The 14,778-nt window shown below is 33.8% G+C and overlaps 1 protein-coding gene across 1 annotated transcript; it reads right to left on the reverse strand.

Moving 5' to 3' along the window:
- Positions 1–2,858: 2,858 nt before the first annotated feature.
- LOC114075225 (probable serine/threonine-protein kinase clkA) lies at positions 2,859–3,773 on the reverse strand (the record flags this gene model as incomplete). Its single annotated transcript, XM_027913593.1, has 1 exon — positions 2,859–3,773. A coding segment is annotated over one exon (915 nt), but the record flags the coding sequence as incomplete, so codon positions are not given.
- Positions 3,774–14,778: the final 11,005 nt, after the last annotated feature.

The following is a 14,778-nucleotide window of genomic DNA, read 5'->3' on the forward strand; positions in this document are numbered from 1 at the left end:
GCCAGTGTGGGAAAGACGTTGTGTCATTACGTAGCTCATAGTGATAGTTTTGGGTTAGAAAATCTCCCAAATAGATTTAATTTTTGTATTCTTATTTTCGATTGATATATTATTGTATTTTCCAGTACTTTGAGATGTTATCAACTATTTTAAATGATTTATATAAGATTCATCTTTACTGATGTTTATTTCTGCACGGAGTTGAGTATCCATGATTTGAGTAAAGGTGAGGTAAGACTTTCTTTCAGATTCTAGTTCAAGCTTATGTGTTGTTTAGAATTCCCCTCACATGCCCATACATTCAATGTACTGGCTCCATTTGTATGGATCGATTTATGATACAAACATAGGTAACTAGGATCAACATCCAGCGCTTCATTGATCCAGTTGAACATTTCAGAGTCATTTGGTGAGCCTCCTTGCTTTCCAGAGGATCCTTTTTATATTGATTTAGTATTGCAGTTGTTCGGATGGTCGAGGATTTTGTTCCGACATCCCTTATAGTATTAGAGGCTTCATAGACAGATAACTATAGTTCTTTAGTCTTTTCATTTCAGTTGTTTTGTTATAAGACTTGAGTTGCCACATTGGCTGGTTGGATGTTTTATTATAAAACACTAGTATACGTGCACGTGTGTTGCACGAATTGTTTAAAATATAATAATTTTATAATTAAAAATAACTAATAAAATGTATTATGCACTTATTAATATATTTAACTTATAATAATAATAACACGGAATGATATGGTGGACCCTTATACTTGTATCAATTTGTATTGTGGACTCTTCTACTTAACATTTTGTCAACTGAACCCTTATACTCAACATAACACAACATATTAAGCTCCTCTGACCATTGACCATCCTTATGTGGCATCAATATAGATGAGTTGGCAAGAGAATGTAGTCACACGAATGTAAAAGCAAGTGAACATGATATTTAAAATTTAAACTTTTAATTTTAAATTATTAAAATTATTAAAAAAAAAGAAAATAATAAATTTAAAAAGAGAAAAAACTCCATCTTTTTCCCCACACTACTTTTTTTTTCCAGTCACCCACCCCCACCCCATTTTTTCTTTATTATTCACACCCTATCGTTATCGTTATCTTCATTTTCCTTTCACTTCTTTCTTCTTTCCCCCACCTATCCCCATTTTTCCCTCTTCAATCATTACTTTCCCTGTTCTTCCCCTCCCAGACCTCAATTTCTCTCTTTCTGCCTTTCCTCGCTCCTTTCCAACTTCTTTCTCTTTTATCTTTTTCTTTTTTATTTTTTGTTACCCCAAATAAAAAATGAAATTGGGAAATTTTTTTTAACATAATCGACATAGAAAAATCAGAAAATTAGTGGTGCTCGCTCGGAAATTGGGTATTATTTGTTTTGAAAATTACCTATTCAACGACGGAGGTGGAGATGGTGAGTAAAAGAGTATAGCTGGGGGCAGCGATGACTTTCTTTGCTGGTGGCGACGGTCGTTTCATGATGGGAATGGGGAGAGGAGAAGAGGAGGCAGACGACGGACTTAAGCTTCAGTTCCTAACTTTTACTTGAATCTATTTGTAGCTTTTTCTAAGTTCACTCCTGAGGTTCTGAAATTGAAAGATTCGTTGGTTGTAGAGTCGGAATGTGGGAAGAAAGTCCTCATCGTCGTATCCATGAACTGCAAGAGGAATAATTTGAGTAATTTTTGTTTTGGGTTTGAGTTTTGCGGATTTTCTGTTAGGGGTTTTGGGTGGAAAATGCTGGAGGGTTTTGGACGGATGCAATTGCTGCTACAGCCGAGTTTAAGGGTGACGTTACAAGGTATGATTCTTCTCCGGTGTGATTTCCTTGAAAAATATGGCAACGACGCGGGACTTTTTTTGGTCGTGAAATAGTGAAAATAGGGAGAATTAGAAATGAAAATAATAAATTAAAATTTATTGATTGAATAATTTTGGTTAATAATTTGTAAAAATAGTTATGAAATAATTATGATGTGGCATTAATTTATCTTATATGGATATGACTTGTCAATAATATAAAGGAGAGTGAGCTACACTCATGATTGAATGACTTAAAAGTCTCATTTTAATTGAGTTTAAGGGTCCAAGATGACAAAGGTGTAATTAGAAGGATTCAAAATACAAACTGATACAAGTATAAGGGTCCACTAGACCATTCCGCCTAATAATAATGATAATATAATCTAATGCCTTCTATCTTTACAATAGTGTAAATATTATCATTTTATAATTTTTGCTATGACAATTTCCATTAATCTTATGCTGAGGTTGAAAATCCGAAGAAGAAGAAAATAAGAGATATAAATTAATATAGTGCTTAAATTGCAAATAATAAAAATGAAACTTAATATATTAAATAATGTTTAAATGATTTAAATGATAAATTTAAAAAGATACTTACATACTGGTAATTTTTTAATAAATAATTTAAATTGGAAAGTTTTTCAATTTATTTAAAAGTAGGAGTGTGATGAAAAGTTTTAAAACTCTTTATATAGTTGGATAATTATTGTATTTTAATAAAATAAATTAGAACGCCATATTTAGTTTCATAGGTTGACAACTTTGTTTTTTCCAAAATAAAGATTAAAATGTAATATTTAGTTAGTTGTTTTTTAAAAAACATTTGATACATTATTATTTCTATTATTATTATCAGTTTAAGTTAAACAATAGTTTCTTCTTCTTCTTCTTCTTCTTCTTCTTATTACTATTACTATTATTATTATTATTATTATTATTATTATTATTATTATTATTATTATTATTATTATTATTGTTATTGTTATTATTATTATGATTGTTATTGTTATTATTGTTATGATTGTTATAGTTATTATTATTATTATTATTGTTATTAATGTTATTATTATTATTATTATTATTATTATTATTATTATTATTATTATTATTATTATTATTATTATTATTATTATTATTATTATTATTATTATTATTATTATTATTATTATTATTATTATTATTATTATTATTATTATTATTATTATTATTATTATTATTATTATTATTATTATTATTATTATTATTATTATTATTATTATTATTATTATTATTATTATTATTATTATTATTATTATTATTATTATTATTATTATTATTATTATTATTATTATTATTATTATTATTATTATTATTATTATTATTATTATTATTATTATTATTATTATTATTATTATTATTATTATTATTATTATTATTATTATTATTATTATTATTATTATTATTATTATTATTATTATTATTATTATTATTATTATTATTATTATTATTATTATTATTATTATTATTATTATTATTATTATTATTATTATTATTATTATTATTATTATTATTATTATTATTATTATTATTATTATTATTATTATTATTATTATTATTATTATTATTATTATTATTATTATTATTATTATTATTATTATTATTATTATTATTATTATTATTATTATTATTATTATTATTATTATTATTATTATTATTATTATTATTATTATTATTATTATTATTATTATTATTATTATTATTATTATTATTATTATTATTATTATTATTATTATTATTATTATTATTATTATTATTATTATTATTATTATTATTATTATTATTATTATTATTATTATTATTATTATTATTATTATTATTATTATTATTATTATTATTATTATTATTATTATTATTATTATTATTATTATTATTATTATTATTATTATTATTATTATTATTATTATTATTATTATTATTATTATTATTATTATTATTATTATTATTATTATTATTATTATTATTATTATTATTATTATTATTATTATTATTATTATTATTATTATTATTATTATTATTATTATTATTATTATTATTATTATTATTATTATTATTATTATTATTATTATTATTATTATTATTATTATTATTATTATTATTATTATTATTATTATTATTATTATTATTATTATTATTATTATTATTATTATTATTATTATTATTATTATTATTATTATTATTATTATTATTATTATTATTATTATTATTATTATTATTATTATTATTATTATTATTATTATTATTATTATTATTATTATTATTATTATTATTATTATTATTATTATTATTATTATTATTATTATTATTATTATTATTATTATTATTATTATTATTATTATTATTATTATTATTATTATTATTATTATTATTATTATTATTATTATTATTATTATTATTATTATTATTATTATTATTATTATTATTATTATTATTATTATTATTATTATTATTATTATTATTATTATTATTATTATTATTATTATTATTATTATTATTATTATTATTATTATTATTATTATTATTATTATTATTATTATTATTATTATTATTATTATTATTATTATTATTATTATTATTATTATTATTATTATTATTATTATTATTATTATTATTATTATTATTATTATTATTATTATTATTATTATTATTATTATTATTATTATTATTATTATTATTATTATTATTATTATTATTATTATTATTATTATTATTATTATTATTATTATTATTATTATTATTATTATTATTATTATTATTATTATTATTATTATTATTATTATTATTATTATTATTATTATTATTATTATTATTATTATTATTATTATTATTATTATTATTATTATTATTATTATTATTATTATTATTATTATTATTATTATTATTATTATTATTATTATTATTATTATTATTATTATTATTATTATTATTATTATTATTATTATTGTTATTATTATTATGATTGTTATTGTTATTATTGTTATGATTGTTATAGTTATTATTATTATTATTATTGTTATTAATGTTATTATTATTATTATTGTTATTATTATTTTACTACTACTACTACTACTACTGCTACTACTACTACTGCTACTACTACTACTGATACTACTGCTGATACTACTACTGATACTACTACTGCTACTACTACTGCTACTGCTACTGCTACTGTTACTGCTACTACTGCTACTGCTACTACTGCTACTACTGCTACTACTGCTACTACTGCTACTACTACTGCTGCTACACTACTGCTACTGCTACTACTACTGCTACTACTACTGCTGCTACTACTACTGCTACTACTACTGCTACTACTATTGCTACTGCTACTACTACTACTACTACTAATGCTACTACTACTACTGCTACTACTACTACTACGGTCTGTGGGTTGACCTACCAAGGACGGAACATATGGTCTGTGGGTTGACCTACCAACTCTAGGTAGGGGTCATCACTTAAGTTTTCTCGATAGTACTTCAATAAACCAAGCACAGCTTTTTACTCTAATATGTAATTTTAGGAAACTCGATGGCGTTGGAAAGAGGATTCAATTATCTTTCATTTAATAGGTCATGGGCCACCTAGTTCCTTTTGTTCTAGAAGTTATGCTTGTTTGAAGTTTACCCAACAACAATTTCCCTTTTACTTGCTGTCGATCCTCACATATGGTCCTTAGGTCCAAGCACGGACCGTACTGGTTAACCGTGGGTGGGATTATAAACTATATAGACTTGGGCCTTATGATGGAACCACAACTAAGGTCTGTGGGTGTTTCTATTGGTACTGGCAAAAGTTTTCCTGAAAACTAGCATTTTTTTCATTTTGAGATCCGAGGTGTTACATTATCTCTCGCTTGGAAACATTAGTCCTCGAATGAAGTTTAAAAAAGTTGAGTATGGAAGGAAGAAGTTGCAATCCCTACCACTGTGTACTGGAAACTAATTTTTAATTGAAATGAGTTAAAATAACATGCAAATATGTTGAAATGCAATAAAAACTTAAGGAACATAATACTTAGACTGAATTTATGCAAGAGTAAACTGAGAGACTGGAGAGGAAACTATTATATCAAGGTGAAATGATATCGGAAGGAAAGAGATGAGGATACTTGTCCTTCATGGCTGCTTATGCTTCTGAAGTATAACCATCTACGGACTAACTCCGCCAAGATTGTTCAATCTCATCACCCCCTTCATAGGTGATACTTTCAAGAAAGTCCAATAAACTATCTCAAACTCCAAGTTCCTTCTCCGTACATCTTCATAGGACTTCTGTCTTAAGTCTATTTTTTATGAGATGAACTTCTCCCGTAGTTTTATAAATCCAATATGGATCAATCAAGGTTGTTTCACCTATTCATCCACCTTAGGAGCACATAATCGATCATATCCTCCTTGGGAGAAAATCTTGACTTTCTGCTAATGAACTGCACCTTCCAACTAGAATAATGTAGGATCACTGTCCTATTTTTCCTTAACATGTGCTACACCACCCTTTGGAGATCATATATATAAGATATAATTCGACCTATAGGCATTGAACTACTACTCTAGTGTTCTAATACTTGCTTGTTTGAAAACTGAAACCAAACGATCATAGTTCTACAATAGATTGAGGCATAACAGGAATGTAACCAATATATACTAGAATGATATCAAAATTTACCAATTCTAACTTTACAAGATGAGGTGACTTTCAAAAAGACTATGACAGGGCAATTTTTGTTTGCCCGTCAAGCTATTACTGGGTCATCAATTGGAGTAGAGACTGAGAAGGGTTCTGGAAGGATTTTTGTACATGCACAAATAGCTCAAGATTCCTTCCACTACTTTTACCAAGTGTAGGCCACTCACTTCAATGCATGCATGAGTTTCTCCTTAAATGGGTCTACTAGTTGATTCCTTGCGTTAGCTATTCTCGAAGGCGTGTTTTGAAATGCAAAGAGCAGGAGTTAGAGGACGTTGAATAAAATTCAGACTCACCCATGATAAAAAATATCAAAGAAAGTGAAGTTTTTCTTAACAAACTTTGTAGCCTCCCTCTCATTAGATTTGTTGCACTTCATATACATGAAAAAAAACTCTACTTAGTGAGACTTGTAAGACATCCTAGGACTCTAGAACCTAATGCTCTGATACCATGTATTTTACACCTCAAGGATACCCCCTAGACGTAAACATGGGACTTAGGATAACGAGAGACCCAAGCTAACCATGCGATATCATATCATAAGCAAACTAACAAAATCTATGAAAAGAAATAATCCAAAAGCTAAATCATGAGATAACTGAATGATGGGGAAACCCAATATTAGTCTAAATATATATGAATTCTAAGAGTTTAGTGATACTGAACAATCACTCAGAACTGAAGTTGAATCCAATACTATTGTCTGAAAAAGCCTCTAACTAGTTACAGTTGCTGGGACATGCCTCCATCTAGCTATAACAAAATTGAGAATAAAATAAAATTCTAGATTTGAAAAACATATCTATTGTCCTCGAAGTATGATGACAAAACACTGAAGCTATATGTATTCAGGAACTGTTCTATGCTTGATCTGGATGCTCAGTCCCGGAACCAATATGATGAAAGTATGTAGGGCACAATATATCTTTGTACCTTGAATGTACTGGGCATGTATGATATAAACTATAGATGAACAAACATATAAATCAATTACATAATCTAAACAGAAACATAGATACTGAAATATAACTTAAAGCGGAGCTAAATGCAATGAGTAAGGAGTAATCATGAATATAACATGCTGAGAATGAATACTGAAGTATAACTGAAAACCTTGTCAATGCACTAAGAGTTTAACTGTGGGATACATTATTCACTGACATAAAACAATGTGAGCTAAACGTGGATTCTAATGTATACGCCCCATCCATAGGACTCAATATACCTTGCCAAGGGTATAAATGCATGATTGTTCGATTTATATGCTCTATCGAGGGGACCCAATATACCATGTCAGGGGTATAAAGGCATGAATGACGTGATCACCAAAGCTGATGCACAATACAAGGGACTTATAAACTTATGGGGGGACGTAGTTCTAGAACTATAAGGATAAGCAAAAACCCTAGGCCACTCGATCCTAAGCCTACTCTTAACTTAATTTGTATATAATACATTATGACTGAAATTCTGAATAGCTCAAAATACTGACATGCAAATATGAGAATGTAATAATTATTTATTAAAAATGTGACATTCAAGCAGGCATTTTTGTTTAATTGACCTAGTATGTGTTATTAGTTAACTAAGAGAATCTACACAACTAGGGTCCTGAGTTTCATGCAAAAACTAAGCAACGATTCTATGAAAACATAATAATATGATTAGGAATACTCGAACAAATAAATAAGAACCATTATCTAAGGTCTTAGAAATTGTAGGTCTAAGCAAGATATAGGAATCAAGAATCTAACTGAATTCTAGGGACCTAGAGGGTGAAAGGAACTCACTAGTAAGATTCCACATAATTATTGACGAAATCTACGGAGAGATCCTTCGATTTTCGGGCTGGAATTGAAGAAAACTTGTGTGTTTTTGAGAAAGATATCACATGTTTTATCTTCTTTATGTTCTAAGCTTGGTGAATATTTGTGAATGAATCAACTAGGGTAAGTTTTGACTAAGTTACTGACACGCTCAAACTTACTTCTCAAATAAGAAGTAAAGCGGTCGTATCAAGTAAAGAACCCAACTAATGAGGTTGGGATCGTTCCCACGAGGAAAATAGTTCAGACTTAACTTTAATCTATTATTACTATTATTTAGTCAATTATTTCCTTAGAAAACAAAGGCAATAAAAGGGGGGTTTTTATTGCTAAATTAATGAAAATAACTAGCTAAATTAAAGTAGACAACTAATAGATTCAAATGTTGGAGTTTAATCAATTAATAAAAGTAACTAGGGTTTATGTGTTCCCCACAGGTTTCTAACTTGATAATTCTAACTACAACAATTCTTTCCTAGTATCTTGCATGTAAAGTGATAAGTTATGTATTTCTAAATCCATGGTCCGGCATCTAGAAAATTTCACTCCGCACCTTGGTCCGGCTACGTGTGTTACTATACTAACCCTTACCTTTACCTCATATTAAGCATTGTATTCGATATTTGACTAAATTATTACCTCACACCAATCAATACTAGCCTATTAGATAGTATAAACTAACTCTATGTTGATAATTCTTTTCTTATTATCTACCTCCTTGGTCCGACAAGTAGCATTAATTCGATTTCTAACGTTGGCCATCCATTAAAAAGACTTCTAAACGAAAGAATTAGCAATACATGCAAGACACTATTCTAGAATTGTTATTTAGTTAGGTTTTACCTCATTATTAGCCTATGGTTCCCACAACCCTAGTTATGGAGTTTAGTTACCCATAGTCATAATCACAATATTCATATATATGATATAAGAATTCATGCACTTACTTCAATGAGAAAGAATAAAATCTAGAAATTTACTTGATTAATTGACAAAATCACAAACAATCAACTCCAGAGATTAGTGTAACAATCCAAAGTCTAATAATCAATATAATATCTTAACAAAGAATCTAACATAAAAATGTCTAATCACCAAAAGTCTCACTATATGAAAGTCTAACTATCTAAGAGTCTAACATAGAAGTGTCTAACCACCAAAAGTCTAACCCCAAAAACTAGATTTTTACAACTATTTATAAAAAACAAATACCCAATAAAAGAAAGACTCTAATTGCTGAAAATCTGTTAAAACGCGCCTGGGTCGACGGACCTCGTGATGGGCCGTCGTGGTCATGACGGGCCGTCATGGACTCCGTCATCCCATACTTTGCAAACTCTTCTGCTGCTCTCTTCATTACCCTCGACGGCAGGTATGACGGACCGTTCCAAGCACGATGGTCCGTCGAGGGTCTCCGTTCCATAACACTTAAACTCTTGGAATTTGGGTACTGGACTACTTCTCTGATCATCACGACGAACCAGCAGGAAGGACCGCCATGGCTACGACGGTCTGTCATGCACTTCGTAACCCCACACTTGGTCAGACTTTCCCATCTTCCTTCAGCAGCTTCACTACGATGCCACCTACGGACCGTCACAGGCACGATGGACCGTCACAAGCTCCGTAGGTGGTAACTTTTCTGCATTTATTGCTCAAAAACTTCCGCGTTCATCTTTAAACAGATTTCCTGCAAATAAAGAGAAACTTACATAAAAATTAATACAAAAAGTCTTTTGGATACACACTAAACTTAAGGAAAAAGCATTAATAATACCGTGAAACCACGGTATATCAACACCCTCAACTTAAATTCGTTGTTTGTCCTCAAGCAACGCACTATGATTCACTACAAAATCTTTGTACAATAGTATCCATGTTTTATCTTTCGTAATTATTTGGCTATCAATCCCGATCAGTCTCATCATATTTATGCATGTTATCACTGTTAGGCTTGAATTATGTGGAATCAGAGCATGACAAATACTCACCATGCACTAACACCTATCCTCTTCAATTTCTCACCGAGGTGCTAATATTTCCGGTATTGCAACTAGTGTCCTCACTTCAAAACAACATCCTCATTTTTCACATAATGATTTTAGTTTGAGTATAAGGATTACTTTTCAACACCCACTCTCAGAACAAATTCACAACTCATTCATACATATTGCCATAAGCTTGCCCTTATTTTCACTGCTTTAAGTTCGCTATACAACTTTTAGGATTACGATAGGACTTTCTTAGCTTGTAACATAGGCTCAGGGTCAGGTAGGGTATATTTAGGTATACTTTGGTGACTTTTTACCCTCATTGACATATCGGCTAAACATACCTCTTTTCACCAATTTATTTCGCCCAATATCTCATATTCTTTCACCTTGCTATTTTCCCCTCTTTCTTGCTTGTATAAGTGACACTCTTCTTTTCTTGCTTGTATTTATTATTATTTTTTTTATTATTTCACTTTTCTTTCAACTAGCTCTTGAGCCACTTTACTTCTGTTCTTTCTCTCTCTTTGTTCTTTCAACTCCATTTTCCAGAGCATTCCTCATAATAGTCACCCTCAACTCATGGCTTTGCCATGAGTCAAAGTACACAATACCCAAAGTTGGGTCAGGGCCATGAAAGGGTTGTTTACTGGATTAGCCACCCTCAACTTATGCTTTTGGCATAAGCTAAGGTGCACATGTCCAAGGAGGGACCAGGGCCAACACATTATTTCCAGAAAAGATCAGTTGGGGTGAAAAAGAAAGGTCTATTTTAAGCTCAAATCATTTGGATCAAAGAGGGATTAATTTCATTGATTTTTTTATTTAGGCTATAAATTGGCTATATTGAACAAGGGCCTATGATCCTTTCCTAATTGTCTATTACAACTTACTTTTAGCAGGACTAACCAGGCAAGTTCTAGCTCAGTACAAATAGTGGACTATTCAAATCTTCCTCACACTCACTTGACATCTCATTACTCTACCAGATTATCAGACACCTAGTTCGAATTGTCGACTAAGGGTCATGCAGTGGTGTATCTCTATGTCATGCTTAGAGCCACACATTTATCAATTACTATGCCTAGTCATGCATCATTTCAATTTCATCAGGATATCATTTTAGCCATCATGCTTCAGAGTTAAACTATGCACACAAGATATAGACATGCCGGTTCAACAGTAAAAATAATCTGTCTCTTGGGGAAAAAGAACATAGGCAAGAAAACCCCAAAAAAGGATAGTGAATTGGGCTACTCAGACTTCACCCTAGCACTCACTTTTCCTTTTACCCCACCCCCAACAAAAAGACATGTAATTGTCCCCAATGCATAAAAATTGAAATACGAGAGTGGTAGGTGAAGCAAACCTGGGGCGCAAAGCGCCGACGATCAGCAAGCTGGTGGGTCCGGTCCCTCGGAACCCACTACCTATGTAATCTAGACACCCTCAGTAGTGTCCTCATCAGCAACAACACTATGAGCAGTGCCTCCCGATATCGCCACATCTCTGGAGCTAGACGCCCTAGCAGCTGACTCTACAACCCTCATCTGACGCGCCTCCTCATAAACAAGCGAGGCTCTCCTCGCAGCCTCCATCTCACGGCGCTCCTTCTTTCGTGCTCTAGCCTCATCCTCCTCTCGACCCTTACGCCTCTTGGCATGCTCTCGAGGGGAGGTGGTGGAATCTCAGAAGTGGCGAATAAGGACGCCATCACTGTGTCCTCAGCAGGCTCTGCAAAAGGGGCCTCAGACTCAGGCACCCTAGCCTCTAGGATCATATAAATGTCCGCTCGAAGACTCTCGACCGCAGCATGAAGGGTCGACACGTCCACCTGAGGGGCTGGCCGGGCTAGCACCCGCAACTCAAAAGCGTCCGAGCGCTGATGAACCTCGGCGATCTTCCGCTCTGTGTGCTGGTCCATTCTCCGCTCCAAGCGCTCTTCTGCCTCAGCAATAGACCTCTGCATCCAAGGCTGGATGTGATGCAGAAGTGTAGCCATCTGTGTCTCTAGTTCCTGGACCCTAGCAAGCGGGACCAGAGTAGGGAAAGGAGATGAGCGAGAGGAGCTCGGGGCAGTGCTACTACCCGAGATAGACTCGACCGGGGTAGTGTCAGTGGTTTCAGAAGCATCCTGCGTAGTCGTGCGAGCCTATGCTACCGTATCAGCCAGATTGTCACCAAGTGGAGGCAACTCTGGACAGGGCCCTCTGCGTGGAGCCAACTCATTGGCCTCATCCCTGATGAGGCCGATATCAACAGTGCCCAGCGGTGTCTTGAGCTGATCAATGTGCCAGATGGGCACACCTGCATAAAGAAAATATCATGCACGGAAAAGGGTAAGTAGTTGTGACCTTAAAATCCCTCTCGTTCATGACCGCCTGTAGAAGCCAAGCAACGTCCACCTCAAACCCGACTATCATCGCCGCCATCAGAACTGCACGATCCCATGTGACTATATTATCAATGGCCGTGGGAGAAAGGCAGTGGCAGACAATCAACCATAAGAACTTAGCCGTGAAGGTCAAGATAGCCTTCTTGATGGCTCCCTTCGGCTCTGTAACCCTGTCGGCACCCTCTCCATCAACAGACAAGTGCAGAGCAATCCACCTCTTGGTGGTCTCTCTCAGCGATGGATCACGCAAGAATTGTCCATCTTTGATAATTTGCCACCGGTAGTCGAACTCGGCGGTGAGAGGGGTCCAGTTGGCATCCACATCCTCGCCGTATAGATACCGGCAGATGGCAAGCAGGGAGATATCAACCTGAATGCCACGTACTCGAACATGCTTAAGTGGGGCCTGTTTGGCGGGGGCAACCCGCCTATCAATCTAGATTTGAGAGTAGCCACGTAAGAGCGTAGAACTCTCGGACCAACTCTTCACTAGAACGGCCTAAAGAACGTGCTGTCCACTCCAGTCGATGTCTGGTGAAGAGATTATGGATCTCTATTATAATAGGGAGACTTCCCGTAAGGACCCACCTCTCCAGTGTAAGGGTCCGTGTCTTGACTCCTTTTTTGTTCAGAAACTTTGTGTCTGAATAAACTTGATATTGCCCGTCGACACACCACCTGTTGGGCTGGTCGGCAACTGGGGTGAGAGCATGAGTCTGTGAGCCAGGAGTGGAATCAGAACTGTCAGCCTCATCAGACGAGGCAGACTGTGCAGCTGTGGCGGGTGTAGGGACTTCAGCAGACCTGGAGGCTTTCTCCGACCATGAAACTCCTAAGGAGCCAGACGCTCCTTCTTTATGAGTTGCTGACCCAGAAGGTGTGCCGGTCAGTGTGCGCTCCTCATCAGACTGGGAGGCAGTGACTACGTCGGACGCCACTTTTTTGGGCGTAGCTCTGGTAGCACGTGCAGCTCGTGATGGAGTGACAGTGCCTGGGGGCACGTACTCGGGGTCACGCTCATCATCAGAGCCATTGACCAGGCGGGAAGACGGGGCGACAGACTTTGATCACCCACGTGTGTATACTCGATCTTGTTTTGGTGCCGTAAGAGATGGTACCTATAAAGAATCAATATTAGTACGAGAAAGAGCAAACAAGATGAGAGAAAAAAAAACCGAAACAAAATAAGTATAAGAGCTAAGCTGTAATGACTTTTCTGCAATAACAGTGAAACACGACGGACCAGGTGACGACTCGTCGTGAGTACGATGGACCGTCATGGGGTCCGTCATGTCTTACTTCAACTATGTTGATGTGTGACCCCTGAAGGAAAGTCTCTGTAAAGTATGACGCATAAGCAGGATGGACCGTCGTGACTATGACGGTCCGTCGTCGATGTCCGTCGTGGAGACCCTTAGGGGAGGGGTCTCTGACCGACACGACGGTTGTACAAGACGGACCGTCCAGGGTATGACGGTCCGTTGTAGATATCCGTTAGAGGACACTTGGAAAAAGTGGGAGACCCTTAGGACAAGGGTCTCCGACAACCATGACGATTATGTACAACGGACCGTCGTGGTAACGACGGTCCGTCGTAGAGGTCCGTCAAAGGACACTTAGAGAAAGTATGGAGACCCTCAGGAGATGGGTCTCTGACCGTCACGACAGTTGTGCAGGACGGACCGTCGAGGGTATGACGGTCCATCATAGATGTCCGTCAGAGGACACTTAGAAATAAAGTAGGAGACCCTTAGAAAAAGGGTCTCTGACAACCAGAACGGTTGTGCAGGACGAACCGTCATGGGAGCGACGATCCATCGTAGATGTCCGTCAAAGGACACTTAGAAAAAGTGGGAGACCCTTAGGAAATGGGTATCTGACCGTCATGACAGTAGTGCAGGACGGACCGTCGTGGGAGCGATGGTCCGTCGTATGTATCCGTTGGTGGACACTTGGAGAAACATACAGTGGGATGTTGGAACATACCCTATGACGGTCCGTCGTGGGTACAATGGTCCGTC

The sequence above is a fragment of the Solanum pennellii genome, chromosome 12 (genome assembly GCF_001406875.1).
Source record: "Solanum pennellii chromosome 12, SPENNV200".
NCBI classification, from domain to species: Eukaryota; Viridiplantae; Streptophyta; class Magnoliopsida; order Solanales; family Solanaceae; genus Solanum; species Solanum pennellii.